Source organism: Marmota flaviventris, chromosome 6 (genome assembly GCF_047511675.1).
Source record: "Marmota flaviventris isolate mMarFla1 chromosome 6, mMarFla1.hap1, whole genome shotgun sequence".
Taxonomy (NCBI): Eukaryota; Metazoa; Chordata; class Mammalia; order Rodentia; family Sciuridae; genus Marmota; species Marmota flaviventris.
The window spans coordinates 128,505,686-128,527,388 of record NC_092503.1 but is presented as its reverse complement, the minus strand read 5'-3'; the positions used below and the strand labels follow the sequence as shown (position 1 = coordinate 128,527,388).

The following is a 21,703-nucleotide window of genomic DNA, read 5'->3' as shown; positions in this document are numbered from 1 at the left end:
ACCACATCCCCAGCCCTTTTATTATATTTTATTTTGAGACAGGGTCTCAGTGAGTTGTTCAGGGCTTTACTAAATTGCTGAGGCTGGCTTTGAACTTCTCAGCTTCCCAAGCTGCTGGGATTATGGCCATGCACCACAGTGCCTGGCCCCAACATTACTTTCTCAGCACCATTAGAGTCAGTGTCAGGGCACTAAGAAACTAGTTTTATCACCCAGATGTAAGAAAAACATTGGCCAGAATAGGATTCTGAAACCATAGTGGAAGTTGACACCCTACTTGCTCCATGTGTGAACCCAATCTGACCAAGACCCACAACACAACAGCAATGTAAACATCCATATTTACTTTATTTTTTAAACAGAGGAGCATATTCCCAAAGAGAAGTAAGACCAAGAACCATCATGGGGCTTGCTCAAAGTAACCCGCCTTAGCCTTCTGATTCCAGAATGTCTCAAGATCCAGTGGCCATTTGGGATGGAGTTGCCCCTTGATGATACACACATTATGAAGGTGAATTTCCCCATCTCCCAGAGGAGATAGAGAAAAGGAGGTAAAAAGGCAACAAATTTCTGGAATACTAGAATTCTTCCAGAGATAGTTTAACTGACCACCAGTCCATAGATGTGCCTGGGAGAGGATCTAGAAATAGTAGATGGTGACCTGAAATGATGTGCACCCAGCACTAGGAGACACCTGTCATTAGTATGAAGGGAACAAATAAAGCCCCAGAAAAGATTTAGAGGCAGAAACACTGATTAGAATATCCTCTCATGGTAGAAGTGGGGCCACTTTTCACCATTATTGTAAAATAACTTTAACTAACCCAAACACATATAGACCCTTGTTAGTAAAAAACTGGCAGACTGAAAATCAAGGGTAGACGTACTTTTCCAAGAAAAAATTGGAATAAAGGAAGCCATGCTAACAGGGCCTTGCAGTTCCATTCTAGGTTCTCAGAAAGGATCCCTAGTCAAGAAATGGCAGTAAAATTCCCATGATTATTATGTGGACTGAGCAAGAGGAAGCCAGGCTAAGCCAAGATGGTGTAAGTAACTTGAGTGGCTCTCCAAATCCAAAGATTATTATTTGCTGTTTATCTGGTTTCTATGTAAAACCAAAAAATGTGAAACACTGGAGGAGGACATCTGGTTTTTATTTTTGGGAAATATTGATACTTCTTGTTACATCTCACAATTTGCAGGGGAAGGAAAAGGATAGTAAAGAACATGGACATCCTGTCTGCCTCTGCAAGGGCATGGAAAATGGTACCCAGCTGTGACAGACAGGAATCGGCAAGGCAACAAGATGCCTTGTGCCTGGGGTACAATTATAGCCAACAGCCCTTTTAGTCTGCATTCACCTCTTCAAGGGGATGTCTCCATGGAATGACCATGACTCCCAACATGGCCAGAAAACCCATCGATCCCACTCATGGGGCAGATGATCAGAGGAGCTGCGCTCTTCCCTCCCGAGTAACTCAGACTGAAGTAGGGCCGGACAGGCCCACAGAAGGTAGCATGAGAGAAAGTAAAGGTGTGACACCTCTCTGTCACATTGTAGAAGGAGACCTCACCAGCATCATAGTCCAAGAAAATCCCTACCCGCTGGAGAGGGGTCCGCAGGGGAAGGGCAGTCATTGGGGACGTAAGTGCCCAGTATTCTTTCCCATACCACAATGACACTGCCCAGAATCCATTCTGGGGGGCTGAGGTTACTCCACCTTTTCTGCATACAGAGTCTTCACAGACACCTATGGTCCACTTGGCTTTATCTCCCACCTCTACCTCCCAATAATGTCTCCCAGCGATGAAACATGGAGAGCCCAAGACACAGGGAAAAAGATTGAACCGCTCAGGGTTGTCAGGCAAATCCTGTTGGAGGTAACTATATCGCACTTGCCGCAGATTATCAGAAAGGATCAGGCTGGGGTAAGCTGTATCTGGATCCAGAGTCACGTCCACTGCAGAAACACAAAGGGGAGAGTCAGCCTGAAGTCCAGGAGAGCCCACTCAAGAACACCTAGCCTTTCTTCTATCTCCCTGGGTATAGAATAAGAGCTCCTTACTAAGAGGATACATTCATCTTATGAAATACATCTTAAAATTCACATTTCAAAAACTACTGTTGGATTAGGTGGTTGCCTTCTATAATGATGATATAGTGAAATACTAAAATTTTACCCCCATTCCCACTTTTTTTTTTTGGTACTGGGAAATGAACTCAGGGGTACTCAACTACTGAGCCTCATCCCCAGCCCTACTTTGTATTTTATTTAGAGACAGAGTCTCACTGAGTTGCTTAGCACCTTGCTTTTATACTGAGGTTGGCTTTGAACTAGCAATCCTCCTGCCTCAGCCTCCTAAGCCGCTGGGATTACGGGCATGTGCCACTGCACTCTGCCCCCTTCCCTTTCTTTTACATCCTAAGCCACAACATCCATTATTTACCAAATTTGAGTTTTGTTTTTTTTTTATATTTTCACAATCACTTAATTTGAAAGCTATAGGGGTCAAAAGTTCCAAAGAATTCAGATTACAACAGTTAAGGTCTCGCACGCACCCTATAATCAAATATTAACATATCTGCTGTGAAACATACAAATGTTCACATGATATAGGATAAAAGCTCTAAAGAGTCTCACATAAATTCAGGTTTTGGTACCTTAATTAATTGGCTGCAAAACAATGTAGGGGAGGGGGGTAACAAAACTTTGGCTTTCAAAGAATTTGGAACTGTTGGTAAGGAACTGAGGAATCTGGACCAATTTGCCTACTTTCCCATTCACTCTTATTCATTCCATTAGGTCTTTACCCTGTACATCTGAATCATTCATTCTATTTTCTTCTAAGGCCCATATCTTCCTCAGTTTTTCTTATTTACTTATTTATTTATGGTACTGGGAATTGAACCAGGGTCTCGATCACTGAGCTACATTCCCAGCATTTTTAATTTTTTTAAGACAGGTTCTTAAGTTGCCCAGCCTGGCCTGGAATTTTTGATTCTCCTGCCTTAGCCTCATCTGAGAGGCTGGGATTACAAGCATGTGCTATTGTTCCTAGCTCCCCAGTTTTTCTTAACCAGCCCACACCAGTACTCTTCTTGCTTTTAAATTTAAAACTGTATAATTCATGTCATCTCTTCTGTTATTTAGCACTACTGCCTCTTGCACCATATGGTACCTTCTTGCTTCAAAAGCACTGATGTAGTCTCTCATTTGCTCTTCACATCTTGTTTATGAGAAGGATTCCCAAACATTACCTCTCAGAAATCAAAACACAGTCAGACTAAGTGACTCCCAACAAAGGTTCATGACAGGACACCAGTAGAGTGACCAGAACCCTTGGTTCTTCAATCTGTTCACAATATACAATATCCACCCGTCTTTCCCTTTTTGGTGCTAAGTATTTAACCCAAGGCCTCACCCAGCTACCTGCTCTACCACTGAGCTATATATACCCAGTCTTGGGCCTACCTCTTTCTTATGTCATGAGTGTACCTCATATCTTCAACCAGACAATGTAAACTACAAGGACAGGGCAGTTAGTATCTTATACTCTTTTGTTTCCTTTAAAGTACACAATGTTAAACTGTATGGTATAAAAGCAAAGGATTCAGTTAATACTTATTTAAAGAACCAAATATGGCTCACAATCAGTGCAGCACCAAAGAAGATCTTTTTATATGTAGAACCCTTCTCTTCATGAAGAAGATTCCATTCAGCTTCTCTGAACTATAGGATAAAGGTGACTGTCAAGGGGAAGGGAAGTTTCAATCTTTTCCCATAAGTAGTGATGGGGGGCTGGGGTTGTGGCTCAGCGGTAGAGCACTCGCCTAGCACCACATAAAAATAAATAAATAAAGATACTGTGTCCAACTAAAAAATAAATATTAAAAAAAAAAAAAAAAAAGTAGTGATGGAATGACCAAGATTCCTAGACTGTCTCTAGCACTAGAGTTAACAGTTGAGCTCAATCACTCCTGCTTATTGCAAACAGCATGTTGCCCCTGAGGCTGAGGAGGCAGAGCAGTGCACTATAGTAGATGCACAGAAGTGTTCTAGTTTGGGGAACTGCAGTTGACACTCTATGATCCTTCTTATCACCTGAAATTGACCCCACCCCACCCCACCACCACCACCAATGGTTTTAGCTCTGAAGCACCTTAGGTTGCAAAGATAACTGTAATCACACAGAAATATAGTGGATTGTTGTTATATGCCATGTTTACATACATAACCTAAAGAATCCTAATTACGTTAATTCTCCAACAAATCATTCACAATAGTAGTTAGGTTCACAAAATTTTTATTCCTTTCTCCTGTATATATCACCTACCTGAATATAACTGAGCCTCTCGCAATTCTGAAAAAACAAACAGAGAAGTTGTTATGAAAGCCATTTGAGTATTTCCAAGGAATACGTAACTCAAAAGATCTTTGGTTAGTGCGCTCCACTAAAAATCTCAGAAATCCTGTTGTCAGCCATGCAGATTTCCTCATACAATGTATGACTTCATCATCTAGCTAAAGACGTTAAGAGAAGGGGGATTGAGAATCTTTGGTAGAAGGAAAACAACATGCCTAAGACTGGAAGAATATGAAATCAAATTGAACCAAGCAAGAATTCCACCCTGAAGTGAGCTGGCTAGCTCTGTAGAGCAAAACAGTTCAAATCCCAAGTCATACACAACTCCTTACTTTCATAAGCCGTCTGTGCTCTAAGGGCTGAGTGGCTCAAGTGACTACTACTGTGGGGCAAACAAGACCATTCCTAGTCATTTTCACATATGTTCTTATTGAGCCTTTTAAGTAGAAAAAGAACCAGAGACATTAATAAGAACCACATCAAGAAAAGCTATGTCTAAACCATCCACTGTATTATGGAGTTTCTCCCTAGCTGTCTTGCTTATGAAAGACATGTCCTAAATCTATATTGAAAGAGGCCCCAAATAAATATATAGCTAAGATGCAATAAGGATTCAGCATACATGATATGAGATTATCAAAGATTATGGGGGTTAGTACTTTTTAATAAATAAGAGTCTACCTACTTGTAAGAATTTCCGACTCTACCAGACTGCCTAAAAATTTTAATATTCAGCATTTGGCCAACTCCTAAGTGAAAATGGTTCATGAGCAGAAAATTTTAGATTTAGAATACTAGGCATTGAACTCAGGTGCTCTATTATTGAAGTACATCCCCAGTCTTTTTTATTTGAGACAGGGTCTCACATAGTTGCAGAGGCTAGCCTAGAACTTGAGATCCTCTAGCTTTAGTCTCCCAAGTCCCTGAGATTATAGACAAGTGCTACCATGCTCAGCAACATTGTAAACATTAAGTGACATAGGTGGGCCCACAACCTTAGTAGTCTGATTCCTGAATGCTGGCTCAAAAATCACTTCCTTGGTGTTATCTCAGTCAGTGCTGCTCATTCCTCCTGGCCTAGTGTGGCTCTGTGTCTACAGCTATAAGAAATCAGTCAATTAAAATTATAAATACTGGCTCATGTGAAATGGACAGTGTATGTTCATTCTTTTTCCTAATTAAAAAAAATTTTTAAATAATCAATTTAATTCTGGATTACATTTTAAGTTGCCTATTTTTCTCTTCCATATAGACTGAGAACGGATTAGATATAGTTAACCGACTTCAAATGAGAACAAGAGGCTATTAAATGAAAAATTTAAGACTAAAAGAAAGATGTAAAATATTAGAGATCAACCATCTTATTTTCCCACATTATAAGTTCAGATGCTCTTCCTCTTGTGAAATTCCATCATCAAAAGTCCAGTATGTAATAGGTGAATTTACCTTGGATTTTCTCCATATCTGACTGCATTTTTTCTGAGGAGAGAAAAGGAGAAGATATTCAGTTTGCATCCCACTATTTGGTTTTCTTTTTCTTTTTTTTTTTTTGTGGTGGTGGTAGGGATGAACCCAGGGTCTTGTTCATGTGAGGCAAGCTCTCTACCAACTGAGCTATATACCCAGCCCCCACTATTTGGTTTTCTGAGAAAAATATAACCTTTTAGGCAATACATAGATTATAATAGTATAAATTAATTCCTCTCATGACCCTTCTCCTCACATTACCTGTGAATTGCTTCAGACTCTCCGTTAAGAATAGACATTTTTGGGCAAAAATGTGGATTTTCTCTTGCAGATCTGGAGGTGTGATCCAAGGTTCAGGGATCCTGATTCTTTCAGCCCTAAATTTAAAAAACACATGTGAATCCCTCCCCAATTATATAGCCTATCATGGGCCAGAACAGATCCTGAATCAAACTTTTCAACATAGGCAGACAGTCTTTAGAAACAGCTACTGTAGCTTTTTATGTCTTCTCTTACAACTATAATCCTCTAAACCAAAACAAGGGAGATAATCTTACCCATTTTCATTTTCTGAGAAATTGGTGAAAATCTTCCAGTGGAAACTATATGGAAAGCTACTATTGAGGAGATTGAGAAGGGTTCCATAGAAGGGGTAGGTTGGCTAGGAGGACTATGGTTATAGAAACCAATTAGCAAGTCTTCAAAAAAGTTTACTGAACTAAATGCATTACAAAACTGACTATCAAAGGTGTAGAGTCCATGATGAAGTCCTTGATATTTACAGTGGGCAACTATCCATAATCTGCAGGTTCCCAAATATAGGAGGAATAACATCTTTAGACAGACAGACAGACATTATATGAAGGACAACACCCAATTTTCTCACATCTAAAAGGAAGTCTATGGCAAAGACTGTTAGTTGCCCACCCAGTGCCTCTTCTCCTTTTTTCTAAATTTAACGGCTCATGGGTGGCCAGTCTCCCTTATAGATGGATATGACTTTGTAACTGAGGTGGCCAACGAGAGATTAAGAAGTATCTCATATTTTGAAAACAAATTTGCTTAAAAAGAAATGTGATTTTCTTTCTCTTGGCTGGCATTCTAGCAGCTACTTCGTCGATATGAAGACCATACTTCAGAGATGATATAACAGCAAATGGGAAGAAATCAGAAATATGAGGATCACTGGAGCCACTCTACCAGCCCTCAGTCTACCTACCTGCACATTTCTTATACGGCAACATATTTTTAAAATTATGTTGAAGCCTTAAGCCAACGGAATTTTGGATATCCTATTTCACATAGCTAATCCCAGTCCTTAATATCACATACTACTAGGTCTGTGCGATCTAGGCCCTTATGATGGGTCAGAAATGGTTATTATCAAAAAGTACCAGATAGAGGCAATATTTTCTTGGAACATCTATCTGGGACTGGTATAAGTTCCAAGTTATCTCCATCCTGAGGACCCTCAACAACCTTATTCCTATCAACATGTTTCTATAACCATAGTCCTCCTAGCCAACCTACCCCTTCTATGGAACCCTTCTCAATCTCCTCAATAGTAGCTTTCCATATAGTTTCCACTGGAAGATTTTCACCAAAAATTTAGGATTTTTAACTTAAAAATTTAGTTGATTTTTAATCAACTTCAAAGTTTTGTAAATGTCAGCTTCCTGAGGCCTATTAGATTTGCTCTTACCATCAATCCTACAAATATAACTCTGCCCTGGTTTCTTGCCCTCTTCAAGTTCTCCCTTCTTTTTTGGTCATGTCCCCAGGAAGCTCTTCCTCATATTCCTCTTGGTGCTGGGGATTTGTGCATGCCAACCAGGTATTATACCACTGAGCTACATCCCCAGGCCTCCTCATCTTCCATTTGGTAGTATTATAGAGAAATAATGAGAAAAGTCAGAATTCAAGTGGTTCATCAGTAATTTTATACCTCTAGGCTCATTACACTTTCTTTAGGCCCAATTTCCCCCATTATAGCAAGAGAGAAAGAGAATGATAAATAGATTCTAAAATTCATATTAAGTAACAGCCATAATGTGTCCTTGTAATGTCCAACTCCTGTAAGTTCCCAACCTCTCCATGGAAGTGTCCTCACACCCATAAACACCAACACTCTCAAATGTGAACCCCTATCTTACCCCACCTCCACAATTTGCCAATAATTTCCAAGTTTTACAGAGAACAGTTGTGGTTAATCTAGTTCTTAGCACACCGGTGACTCTTCAGAGATAGGTAGCAATTCAGGAAGATGTCCATCTCGGGCCCTGGGCTCCTTTCAGGATTTACAAATGTGAGTGAGACAGTCTTCTTGTGCTTGATTTAACACTAGGGGGAGAGAAAACTATACCTGCTTAATGTGTCCCCGATGTCCTATAAGAGAAAGGAAAAGGATACTATGAGAAGCTATTTATAATTTGAGTTTTCTTTCACAAATGTTCATTAAAAACCCAACTATGGGCTGGTCTTCCTGGGAAAAGCCAGAGAAAAGAATCATTGGAACATAACTCAGTTTCAAGGATCTAAAAATCAGGCAGAAGAAACTGAGATTTATTAACTCTGTCATTCTACTCTTGGATGTCAATAACTTATACCCGTCTGCCTTGCTTTCTTTTTATTGTGAATTAGTTTCAAATACACAGAATAGTTGGCACTGCAAAGTACTCTTCTATAGTCTTTTACCAGGTTTGCCAACCTTTAACTATTCACATAATTATTTAACCTTTCTCTTCTCACATATAATATATATATGACATATACATCTTCAGAACCACTTGAGGTAATTGTTTACATTCTATCCCTTTATTCTTTCATGTGTAGTTCCTCAGAACAACTACTTTTTTAAATAACTATAGCACTGTTACAAAATTCAGGAAATTGGAACATTGATACATTTATTTTATCCACAGTCGTAGGCTAATTTAATCAACTATTGCAATAATGTTCTTCATAGCTCCAACACCCCTACCCCCATTCCATGTAATCCAGGATCATTCATTGCACTTAATTACAATTGATGTGTATTTAACTGGAAAAGATTCTCAGAACTGACTTACCTTTCACATTACCATTATTTGATGTAAACTAATTATGTTATAGGATGTCCCTCCATTTCAGTTTAAGACATTTCCCTCATGATTAATTCCAGTTATACCATCTTTAACTAGGGTATGTTATAGCCTTCTAGAGTACATATTTGCTTGTCTCTCACTGGTAATACTGATTTTTTTTTTTTTTTCTCCCAGTACTAGCAATTGAACCCAGGGACACTTTTTATTTTGAGACAGTGTCTCACTAAGTTGCTGAGGCTGGCCCTGAAATTGTGATTCTCCTGTTTCAGCCTCCTAAGTCACTGGGACTACAGGCAAGCACCATGCCCAGTGGCAAAACTGATTTTGATCATTGTACAATTACTATTTTTTCCTCTTGCAATTAATAAGTATCTATAAAATACTTTTCATTCTCATCAAACTTTTCCCCTTAGAGTTAGCATTCACTGACAAGTCTTATTAATAAATTTTTACTATGATGGTTGCCAAAAGGTCATTTTTTAACTTCAAAATTCCTTCTATGTTTAGTTGACATTCTATTAGAAAAAAATTTCCCTTCCTATTTATTATTAGTGTGGACTCACAGATTATTTTATTCAATGTGCTATAATATATTACTGTTCTTATTTATTTTGGTGCTCAAAAAGTCTCTGAGACTTGGCAAGAAAGTCCTTTTTACTCCCTTCTCTGTCCCCTCCCACCTCATCTCTCCATCTCTATTAGTGTCTAGTTATCCTTTCAGATTCCTCTGCAAAAATAGCATACACATGTACTTTCCAATCCCTCTTCCTTTCTTACACAAAAAGCAACATACTCTATGTTTTACATTTTTATTTTTTTCACTTACCAATATGTCCTGGCTTTTTAGCTCATAAGTATCATTCTTATGCTTTTTTAAGGTTGCATAGCATTTTGCTGTGTATATATTCATAATTGACTAAAAAATCTTCTAAGTTTAGAAGACAGACTATATCCAATATTTTGCATTTACACACATTGCTACAGCAAGTATTCTTACTGGGTATTTTCAAATATATTTTCATACTTAGGTATATCTTCAAGGTAAATTTCTAGCACAGATTTTTAGATAAAGTTTAACTGCTTGTGTGTGTGTGTGTGTGTGTGTGGTTTGTTAAATATTGCCAAATTTTCCTCTGAAATGGTTTCATGATTTTGCATTTCCACCAATAATATGTCTCTCCCACATATTTGCCAATGGCATATTATGCTAAAACTATATTGTTGCCAGGTGTGATGGCTCACGTCTTGTAATTCCAGCAGCTTGGGAGGCTGAGGTAGGAAGATTGCAAGTTCAAGGCCAAGGCCGTCTCAGCAACTTACCAAGGCTCTAAGCAATTTAGAGAGACCCTGTCTCCAAAAAAAAATCTATATATATCTCTACACTAACTGGTAAGGGGTATCTTAGCATTTTAATGTGCATTTTCTTTTCTTTTTTTCTTTCTTTTTTTTTTTGTGTGTGCTGGGGATTGAACCCAGAGCCTTGTGTTTGCAAGACAAGTATTCTACCAATTGAGCTATAGCCCTAGCCCCAATGTGCATTTTCTTATTACAAATGCAGTTGAGTATTTTTTCCCATATGTTCATGGGCCAACTTTTGCAACTTGCCTTTTTAAGTCTTCTGTCCATTTTCCTAGAAAATTTTGATTCCCCGCCCCCCTCAATTTTAGTAAGTTCTTTATATATTGGAGCTTTGGTACTATTCGTTGCAGACATTTTCTTTGAATCTGACACTGACTTTTGACTGGTTACAATGCCTGTGACATTTTTTCTCTTATGCTAATACCAACTACTTTAATTTTACAGACCTTTTTATTATACTTTAATATCTAATAGGGCTAGTACCCGCTGCTCTGTTCAGTGTATCCCAGAATCTTTCTAAATTCAGAGAAAAAGCTTGTTGGTCTTTTTATTGAAATTGCATTAAACTTATAAAAAACTTTAGAACTGACAACTTAATGCTGAGATGTCTTATGAAGAATATCTTTTTATTTCTTCACTTCTATTTTGTGTTTTTGAGAGGTGTTCCCTTCCACATAGGTTTTTATATAGATTTTCTCAGTGTATTTCCAAGTACTTTTATCTATTTTCTTTCTCTTTTTGCTATGGGAAATGGTATCCTCTTCCAATACATAATATATTTTCTAGTGGTTGTTATATACGCATATGGAGGCTGCTGATTTCTGTATGTTAACTTCTTTTCCTATTCTTATAACTTCAGCTTGTTTTCTACAGAATTCCTTCATAAACACACTTGATTGTCATCATCAATCATTAAGTCCATGATCCCTCTTTCTTTTTCCACTTTCCTTATCATCCAGCTTTGGTTTCATTATCTGTATATTCAAAAATATTCTCATAAAAACCTTCTGCTTAAAAAAAAAAGTTTTAAAATTTTGAGTATGGTGTCTGCTTCAACAGCAGATATAGAAAAACTGAAATAACACAGCAAAGATTAGCATTATTCACAATATTCACTAGTCTACAATGTGGATACAACCCAAATGTTCATTAAATCTTGAGTAAACAAAATACAGTATATATCCATGTAATGGAATATCATTCAGCTATAGAAAGAAATAAAATATTGAATATGTACTACAATATAGATATAAACCTGAAAAAATTATGCCAAGTGAAAGAAGCTAAAGACTATTATGTGATTTTACTTATATAAAATATCCAGAATAGATAGATGCATGGAGCAAGGGGTTGGAGGCAGAAGGGGAAAGGAATGACTGCTTAATTATATGTGATTTCTTTTGAGTGATGAAAATGTTCTGGATCTAGATAGTTATTGACAATTGCACAACATTGTAAATTTACTGAATGCTATTTTGTGCCACAGAGTTACACAAATAGTGAAATTTATATTCTGTATATTTTACAAACATTTCTTAAAAGAAAAAAACAAACAAAAAACTCCAATTATCTTAGGCCTAACTTCTTTCTCAGTGTTTAAACTAGATCTGACACAAAAGCACAAAAGAAAATCACAACAGGACAGGATGGTTCTACTATAAATGACTGGTTTAAATCATATCATTTAAATCATTATATTATAAATTATCCTATGTCTCACGGACTAACTGGCTTTCCCATATTTTGAAATAATAATTTCTTCCCATGCAAGAGAGGACCTTCTGAAACTAACTTCTGAACATATGCTTTAATTCCCATTCCCCCTGCTTTCTCAGGGACAGCACACTATCCTGAAGCCCATCACCGCTTCGACATCTTCCCTCACATCTGGATCCTTACAACACAGACTTTGAAAATAAGTTTAACTGGTTTCTTTAAGCATCTCCTCCAGATAAAGCCCCACAAATCTACTTCATCTCTAAGTTTTTCTTTCATTTTCATTTTTTAAATAGTCACCTACTCTCTCATAGTCTCCATTCACCCCACTCCATTCACCATTTAACTCCGGCCCAAAATTATTCCACTGTGGCATTTCTACATAAGGTCATCAATGGCAGTCATATTTTAAACCAAATGGATATCAGCTCTGATATTATCTGACATCAAACACATTGGACCCTGTTGTCCACTCCCTCCTTCCCAAAACAGTCTTTCTTTCTGATTACATTCTGCCTCTCTGGTCAACTGTTCTCTTTGCAAGCTCTGCCTGACAATTAAATAGCAATGTATGTTAAGAATTAAGCTTTTCTTTTTTTCTTGTTATTTTAAAGTAAGAGTCAATAAATTTTTTCTTAAAGGCCTGTAGTAAATATTTTAGGCTTTGTAAGTCTTTCAGTCTCTGTGAGCCATTCAGTCTGTCACCACTACTCAACACTACTGTTATAATGAAAAAGCAATGATAGAGGATATACACCTGAATAAGCATGGCTGTGTGCCAATTAAAAATGTATGGTCACTGAATCTGGATTTCATATAATTTCACCTATTGCAAAGTATATTCTTTTTCCAATTATCTTAAATATTTGCTGATACTTGGTCTATCTCATCATCCCTTTTAATGGCCTTTGTCAACAACTGTAATAATTATTTACTTATTTTCTGGCTTCCACACTGGAATATAACTCAGGGAAGCTTACTCACCACTTAATCCCAGTGCTTAGAGCAATGCCTGATCCACAGCAGACAATTAGTATGCACTGAATGAGCGAACACATGGGCAATAGCTCACTGCCTGCAATCTTACCTGGCTAGATCTACTGCAGCTCTCTCACTACATTAAAACAGTAAAATCACAGGACTACCCAACTCCTGCTCAAGTGCTTGCTATTTTGTAGCTATGGTAATATACATTAAAATTACAGGATAATGGAATGAGGAGCTCTTCAAATGGCATGTGATCCAAGCCCCTCTTATTGAAGTCACTAAGACCCAAAGATATGAAGAACTTTGCCCATGATCAGAACATTTATCAGGGCAGGCCAGGGCACCAGGTCTTCCCTTTGCCTTTTCTGAGACAATGTAACTGATAATCCAAGTTGTGTCAACCACAGCTTCTGGTGTATGCTTTTCTTCCAACATACTCAGTACATGAGTTTGGCACCTGTGCAACTCCTGCACAGTTAACCAGGAAACAGAAGGTCCTGGATACTACTTGGCAAAGGAAAAAAGAGGCTATTTTTATTGGAGGTGTCTTAGGAGGATTCTTCATGTCTTACCTGAAGGAGCTCCCTGGTGGGCTGCTGCTGCTTCTCTTCTAGCTGGGCAATCAGGCTGCTGAGGTGGGAGATGTTGCAAGAGAACTGGGTGATGGCACCATTGATACTGTTATAGATGGCCAAGTCTAGTTCCTCAAGGCGGGCCAGAAGGCGATACTCATGCTCCTTCAAGGAGTGATACAGTTGTTCAAACTCCCAAACAATCTTCTCCCTTTCCATCTGGGTTAGGCTCTGTGCAGATGATAGACAAGGGCAGTGAAGAGAAAAGGCTCATTTCTAGAGCTCTTTTCACAATTCTCCCCTGGTGACTCACCCCAAGTCAGTTTATCCAAAGATACTAAAACTTATTCATTATTTCACTGTGTTCACTTACTCATTATTTATGATGTTTACCATAATGGCAAGGAACTGAGTTATCCTAGTGGTTATTAAAACACAGTTCCTGCTCTCATGTGCTACACAGAGTCCTGGATGGGTAAAGACAGAGTAACAGGCTGCTGTGGAAGGAGGTATCACAGTCTTCACAGAATCAGTGTTCACACACGAATTCACCAAATGAGTAAGAGGAGGGTTTTCTAGGGAGAAGAAATAGCACAGGCAAAAAAGTAGGGAGAGAAGGCCAATGGTTCTATCTGTCTGGAGTACATAAGTGCTAAGGAATGAAAGCAGAAGAGTTAAGAGGAGACGAGAACATACCAGGCTAAGGAGTAAGGAATTTGTTGCAATTGAGAGCCATAAAAGATTGTCACACAGAGAAATGACACAATCAGATATGTGTCCTGTGTGGTACAGTTTGAAACAAACACAATTTCCTTGGGCCCTTCATAATCCATGTCTTCTATATTTGGTTTTCAGGGGTGTTCACAAACTGCCCTGTCTCACAGAGCTTGGGGAAGTACTGAGGTTTTCCCTGGTTCCCTCCTGTGGCTAACTTGTTTGTCACAGCTTATCTATCCTTCCTTCTCTACTCCCATGTCCCACTGTCAGGACACTATTATCATTTTGTTCTAAGTCAGGGGTTAGCAAATGGCTTTAAAGGAATCAAGTAATGCTTTATTAGAATCCAGCCATAGCCAATCATTTATGTATCTGATATGGCTGCTTTTGAGATAAAATGGCAGAGGTGATAATTGTGACATATTCCAAGTAACTAAAAATATTTACTATTTGGTTCTTTATGTAAAGTCTACAAACACCTGTTCTAAATTCACCTGTTCCCCAAGAACATTCCTCCAACAACCATTCCTCTAACCACCCTTCTTAAGCATATACTCACTGTGCAACTTAGTAACATGTACATACCTGGGTTTATAAATCCTTTTCATAAGTTTATAACTCTTTTCAGCTGGATAAGTCTTTCAAAGACATAAACCATACAATAAATCTTAAAAACAGTAAATCAAAGCTGAAAGAAACCTTAAAGATCACATAATTCAGTATTTCTCAAAGGAGGTGCCATTAGAAGGAATAATTCTGCCTAGCATGGGACTGTTTCTTGCGTTGTTAAGACATTTACCATCCCTGCCTTACCCTTTCCAATTACTCTAATCCTCAGTCACAAAGAAATACCCACACACACCATTGTAGGGAAAGGACAGTACTAGCCTTGCTGGAAAATCACAAGTCTAGTACAACTGACCCATTTCATTGATGGGGAAACTAAGGCCAAAAGAGGTGGTTGCGCTCTATCCATCTAAAAAAACTGGCTAGTGTCAGAGCCACTAAATATGTTCAGGCACCCTGATTTTCAGAGAAAGGTTGTCCCTCACTTTTGACAATCTTCCCAAAGAAGACATTATAATCATTTCAGTCTACTCAGTTTCACTGAGATATTTCATCCAAGGGGAGGTGAAGTCTCAGTGGATTGTGGGAAGTGCACGTAGTGGGATCTAAGGACACCAAAGGAATGAGTTCCCTAGCCAGGAGTTCTTTACCATATCCAGATCAGGACTAAAAAAATTTCACATAAGATTAGCTTAGACACTACTAGTCTAGAAGTTTGCTTTTTAGATGTAGATACCTTTAAAGGGTACAGACTTATTTCATTTATTGTTCAAAAATAAATTTAAATGGCTGAGGTTGTAGCTCAGTGGTAGAGCACTTGCCTAGCATGTGTGAGGCACTGGGTTCGAGTCTCAGCACCACATATAAATAAATAATATAAAGGTCTTTAAAAAATCCCAAGATACAAAACAAGAAGAAAAAAAAAAAAAAGATCTATCAACAACTAAAAAAATGTTTAAAAAAAGAAATTTAAACAGTTGGGCAGTGAATATACAAGTGTATGTTATAAAAGTCTCTATATTTTTTTGATTTTTTAAAACGAAACTCCCAAATTCTTCTATCAGAATTAGCACATTAGCCACTTTTCAAGACCTTCAGAGACTGGAGCAAGAAAGCAGAGTGAAAAATTCAGAACTGAGGCATTGTCAAGAAAGAGTAACATCTCTTGGCAGAAGTGATATCTAAGAATTCCAACAACCCTTACCAAGAGTTCAGCTCGTGCCTGCTCCCCCTGTGCCCGGCGTCTCTTCTTTAAGTCTTTTACTCTTTTTAGATGGTCCAGTTGGTTTTGGATTTGTTCCTAAAGAAAGCAAAAGAGTTGGCAGACCTTTTTAGTATAAGCCTGGCTACTTTTCTTATCACAAATGGAACCCACAGTCTTAATGCCAAGTCCCTGCTTAAAGCCTGTCCTCAGACTATACTGCCATGCACCAGAGAAAAGCCTAAAGCTCGGGTGGCCACCAAAACTATCTTTTGGCAATTTGTGATTCTTAAACACTGAGTTACCCACCAGTCCCTGGAAGGATGCTGCATGGCTTTGTGGAAAGGTAACTAGACTAGGAAGGAGCTTAAAGTTCAATTATAGCTTTTCCACACAGGCACAGAGAAAATGACTTCTCTTATTTTCTTAATGGATGACATAGGTAAACAACGCCTTCCCAACATACTAGGAATTACCATGAGTGAGTGAAATGATATAACTGGAAGTTCCACAAATGTTACAAGATTAATTATACATGGATGCACTCACATTTAAACAGGGACATAATTGTGTATATATCCCTGCAGTCCTCAAAGTACAAAAAAACACAAAACGTCATGTATTCATTAAATGTCACCTAGAACTATTTCACGTTATACTTTATTTCCATGTTAGTTTAGCTGTCCAATGTGTGTTCAACAGTTCACAAAGTGTTTTGTAAGTCACATTTCACTTAATCTTCACAATAACTGTTATCTCCTGAGTCTGAGTGGCTAAATGATTTACTCAAGCAGTAAAGAACTCTGTTCTTTTCCATGAGCTTCTAGAACAGAAGGGTTAAAGTGAGTGCTGGAGAAATACTCGTAAACCACGGAATGGGCACTGCTTCAGGTACACAGTCAACGTTCAAATGTGTTTTGTCTGATATTATCGTGGAGCCGGTGGGAATACGAGTGTCTCATAAGCTTGTCGATGTGTACGTGTTTTTACGCACATCTTTTATACTGTCAAGAGAAGGCCTTCACAGGCCATCTTTATGCACAATGTGTGGGTGAGACAAGCATACAGGGAAAGGAGTGTGGGGGTGGGGAGACTTCTGTTTTCCTCGCCAGCTACAGGTTTTCTTCCCAAATCTGAGTGCAGAGGCTCTATAGCGGACGGAGAGGAAATGACGCCTGTGAACCACACGTCCGGCTCAGCCATTTTCTGGGCGGAAAAAAGGGAAGCCCCTTTGACTCTCCCCTCCCTTTGTCCGATTCGCGCTCCTACCCCTCCCCACTCTTCGCGCCGGACCCTCACCTTGAAGCCCTCCACCGCCTCCTCGAGCGGTAGCACGCTGTGGCCGCGATGCTCCCGGGAGCGGTCGCACACCACGCAAATGGGCATCTGGTCCTCCTCGCAGTACAGCTTCAGGGGCTCGCGATGCTTTTCACACACGCCCATCTCGCCGCCGGGCCCTGACGGTCGCTCGGTGCGCAGCTGCTTCACCAACTGGGTCACGTTGGCAAGATGCCGGTTGGGCCGCATGTGCCGCTGCGGGAAGGTCTCTCGGCACTGCGGGCACGACACGTTAGTCTCCGCTGCGCCCCAGCAGCGGGCGAGGCACGCGCAACAGATGTTGTGGCCACAATCGAGCATCATGGGCTCGACGAAGTATTGCAGACACACGGGGCAAGTGGTCTCTTGCTGTAGGCACTCGGCCACGCTCCCGGAGGCCATAGCGGGGGCCCGCGGGGGCGCACGGGCATGGGCCCGGGCGCCGAGCTCTGCGCGGAGCCCCACTCTCCTGTGCTCTCTCTGGTTCTTTGCTCCTAGGCGGCGCGGAGAGGCTAGCTGGACGGACCGAGGGCGGCGCCTCTCGAGCCCAGATTCCAGACGTGCCCGCACGCTGGAGTCTCGGGACGGCCAGGCCTTTCCTTGAGCGGTTGTGCTCCGCTGAGTGAGCGTAGGAATACTACCGCCCCACAAAGCTGGGGGGCGGGGGGGGGGGGGCGGGGGGGGGGGCAGGAAGAGGGAGCCGGTGTCCAGGTTCTCAGGGCCAGGTGCGCTGGGCGCGTAAGACAACGTGGCCGCGTCCGAACCGATCCAGGCGGCCGCGTCTGCCCCACCCCGGCGCGAGCGGAAGAGGCGGCCCGGCAGGCGGGGCTTAGCCCGCGCCTCCAGCTCCCCGCCAGATTCCGTGGCCTGGGGCTTGGCTGTTTCCTCCTGCAGACGACTGAGAGGCCCAGCCACCTGCCCTTGAGTGGAACGCGCCAGAACTGGAGCCTCCAAGATCGGTCACACGAGCAGGTGGTGTCTGCTGTGCGCAGCGGTGGACAGAATATCCCCTGCCAGCCCGGTCCGGGCCTACATCCAACCTTCTGCGGCCGCAGTGCTTGGACCCCTAGTCTTTTGTTGGGTTTCCTTTTGGTGCCCAGGCCTCGGCCCCTGTAAAAGAAAGATGGCTTTGTGTAGGTAATGGGAAGCTCAGACTTCTGGCTTCCCATGAGGCCCAGAGGATGGGAATAGCAGATAAGCCCCACCTGGTAAGTGAGACACTTTAGTAACACACCCAACTACAAGTACTCAGGATTCTTAGAAAAAGAAATGTTTAATTGTCACACAGTAATATTTCTATAGGTCAGAAACAGACCAGTGCATTTCTTCTACTTTCCATTCAGATTGGTTTGCTGATCTAAGCCTCAGTTTCTTCTCCCCCAGAATGGGAATGATAACTATATCCTCACAAGGAGGTAGACTTTGTTTTATTTTGAACTATGAGGATGTTGATCCATTACTTTCATTGAAATTATAATAAAATATCCAGTGCATTGGGTTGTTGTATTGAATAGAACCTAAAAAATGTTCATTTCTTTCTGTAGAGAAACACTGAAAATCCTGTGATTGTAGGGGTCTTATAGTTCCGAAAATCCATTCTCTTATCCAGTAGACGTCCTACTCTTACATTGCCCCCTCATCCCTGAGTTGGTATTTCCTGCTTTCCTTTGGGATTTTCTTAGTATTGTTCTTTTATCTGAGCAAGAGGAGCTTCTCCTTCCCAAACATCACTTAAGAGGATTCCATTCTGGTCCTCTTACCTATGGGGCACGAAATCCAGGCACTGAATGGACTAGCCAACCCTAAGCCTACCTTTCCCTCTGAATCATACTCTTGAGTACCCAGTGTTGAAACCTCAAGTGTAAATCACTTTAGAGCATTTCAGTAAAATGCCAGGCCACATCAAAGTTTTATCCTGGTTTGAAATTGAGTCACAATTGAAATTTGGAGAAATTAAGTGTATTTCTACTCTGATTTACTTTGAAAAGAATAAAATGTCAAAACAGTGTATAAATACAAAAGATATGATGGTAGATAAGGCTACCTATCATATCCTTATTTTAGGGACACAGGCCTGGAGATTGACTTTGTTTTTTAGGATTGATTGTGTAGTCCTGCTTCCCCACATGTTGAAGTTTGAGCATTAGAGAAGCACACTGAGGCAAGCATATGAAGCAGGATTTATTTAAAAAGGGGTAACATAGACTTCTGTCTGGGAGGAAGAAGGGGCCCCTTAGCTGGTATCCTAATAAGTGAGGTGTTCTGCCCTTTTTATATGCCTTTCCCCACTTATCTTTCTCCTTCCCGCATAGGTGACTAGGCCCAGGAATGCTTGGTAGGAGGGCCAAAAGGTGGGAAACAGGTGGGCTGAAGGGGGAAGGGCAGGATGGAGTAGCCAAGTACATATTAACAACCTTATAGCTCCTTGTAGAGGGGAAATTCCTGGGACAGGTTACCTTGGCAACTGGTTGGAGCTGGGGCAGGTTCTTGATTAGGGTAGAGGAAGGGCTCTGAAGGAATTAACATTTTAATCCCTCAGGGGACAGTCTCCAAAGTCCTTTCAAAATTGGCCTCCTTGATCCAACCTGACTCGATTTACCTATCTACACTGACTGCCTGTCTAATTCTGGCTTCATTATCTTAGCCCCTCATAACTTCTGGAGGCAGATGATCTGGAAGTAAAGAATTGAAGAACAAAATAGATTAGCGGGATGGTGTGGGAGTAAAGGAAAGGGAAGATTTATATTCCGTAATCACTATTAGTCCCCTTTCTTAAATGATTACTATCTTCCTTTCACCCTATAGATTTAATTCAATTATGATTTGCTCTATTGCTCAACTTGCCTGTTCATTTTAATTTTTGTTACTATACCCTGACCTATATCATTGAAACAATGTATCAGTTTGCAAATGTTTTTGAAAAGAATTTGTAGCCAGATAAATGCAACCCTTTCAGGTACTTGTCTCTTTGTAGTCTTTTTCTCCAATCCATTTATGTATCACCTCCAAGGAGATAATCATCCTTAAAAACTATAGTGCTTTTTTCATTCTTTCACTTCTTATTCAGAAATCTTCAAAATTTCCCTTTTGTCTACAAAACATTGACTAAACTCTTTGATCTACAGGCCCTATAAATAATATATATGGATTAATAAAATGTTTTAAAGTAATTTTCTATTTGCTAACTTTCCTCAATCTACGTTGCCTAAGGGAACTAGTGATTTCTGTTGTATTGGCTAAATCCAGGGAATCTTTGACAATCTCCATTTGACACCTCACAGGCGTTTGACACTGTTGACACCCTCTTGTCTTCCAAGCAGCAAACTGAATAGGACTCCATGAGACAGAAAATATTTCTACTTCCTCTTATCTCCTCTTATCTACCCTTAGCCAAGAGATACTTTTCAGAGTTAGTCTGGAAAAAATAGGAAAAACACAAGGTACAACACATAATGTAAAAAATAGCCAACAGATTGATGGAACACAATAAGAAATTGAGACATAGACCACAATGTCAATAAGAGTTTAGTATAAGAGAAAGAAAAAAATTGCAGATTGGTGCTGTACATTCAGTAAATGATCTTGGAATTATTAACAAGTTGTTTGATAGGAAAAAAAAATCACATCTCACTTGTTACACCAAAATATATTTTAGATCAATTCAAAAAACTTTAAAAAAAAAAAAAAAGTTTCAATTTAAAAAATTAACCCAGCGGGCTGGGGCTGGGGCTCAGTGGTAGAGCACTTGCCTAGCATGTGCAAGGCCTGGGTTCAATCCTCAGCACCACATAAAAATAAATAAATAAAATAAAGGTATTGTGTCCAACTACAACTAAAAATAAAATATCTTAAAAAAAAAAAAATCAACCCAGCCAGCTGGGGTCATGGCTCAGTGGTAGAGCGCTGGCCAAGCATGCATGAGGCACTCACTGGGTTCCATCCAGGCACCACATAAAAATAAACAAAATAAAGGTATTGTGTCCATCTACCATATATATGTAATATATATATGCCGCAGTCCGGCTGCAGCAAAATAACCGAGGGGGGGGGGGGTGACGAGCAACTTGTGTAGATTGATACAGCAGAAGAGGGAGCCGTTTATTGCAGAACAGGAGCAGTATTTATACATTCCACACAGCTTATCTAATTAGCATAAACTAGATACATCAGTCAACCAATAAGAAATCTCCACACTTAATGGCTCGCTTTTGTTACTTCTCAAACCACTCCCTCTGGCATTTTGCCAGGCACCATCCAGACTTGTTTATGAACTCTAACATTCCCCTGGCAAAATGCCAGGTGTAATTTTGACTTGTTTACAGACTCTAACATTTCCCCCTTTTGTTTAATAT

General features: G+C 40.0%; 1 protein-coding gene across 1 annotated transcript; it reads right to left on the bottom strand.

Annotated features, from left to right (window-relative positions):
- Positions 1-329: 329 nt before the first annotated feature.
- Trim27 (tripartite motif containing 27) lies at positions 330-18,132 on the bottom strand. The gene is made up of 8 exons (XM_027922154.3): positions 17,334-18,132; positions 16,038-16,133; positions 13,550-13,780; positions 8,195-8,217; positions 6,094-6,209; positions 5,812-5,844; positions 4,336-4,362; positions 330-1,961 (listed from the first exon to the last, which is right to left on the bottom strand). Exons 1-8 carry the CDS (start codon positions 17,751-17,753, stop codon positions 1,366-1,368), a joined length of 1,542 nt encoding a protein of 513 aa, XP_027777955.1. The 5' UTR covers positions 17,754-18,132; the 3' UTR covers positions 330-1,365.
- Between the last annotated feature and the right edge of the window lie 3,571 nt (positions 18,133-21,703).

What these genes read in the sequence shown, in the direction of transcription:
- Trim27 (XM_027922154.3), bottom strand. Translation starts at nt 17,753, where the DNA reads ATGGCCTCCGGGAGCGTGGCCGAGTGCCTACAGCAAGAGACCACTTGC. An exon ending in ATCGGGGACACATTAAGCAG is followed by an intron (nt 6,210 to 8,194) that starts GTATAGTTTTCT and finishes TTTTAAATTTAG; the next exon opens with GGCTGAAAGAATCAGGATCC. An exon ending in AGATATGGAGAAAATCCAAG is followed by an intron (nt 4,363 to 5,811) that starts GTAAATTCACCT and finishes TTGTTTTTTCAG; the next exon opens with AATTGCGAGAGGCTCAGTTA.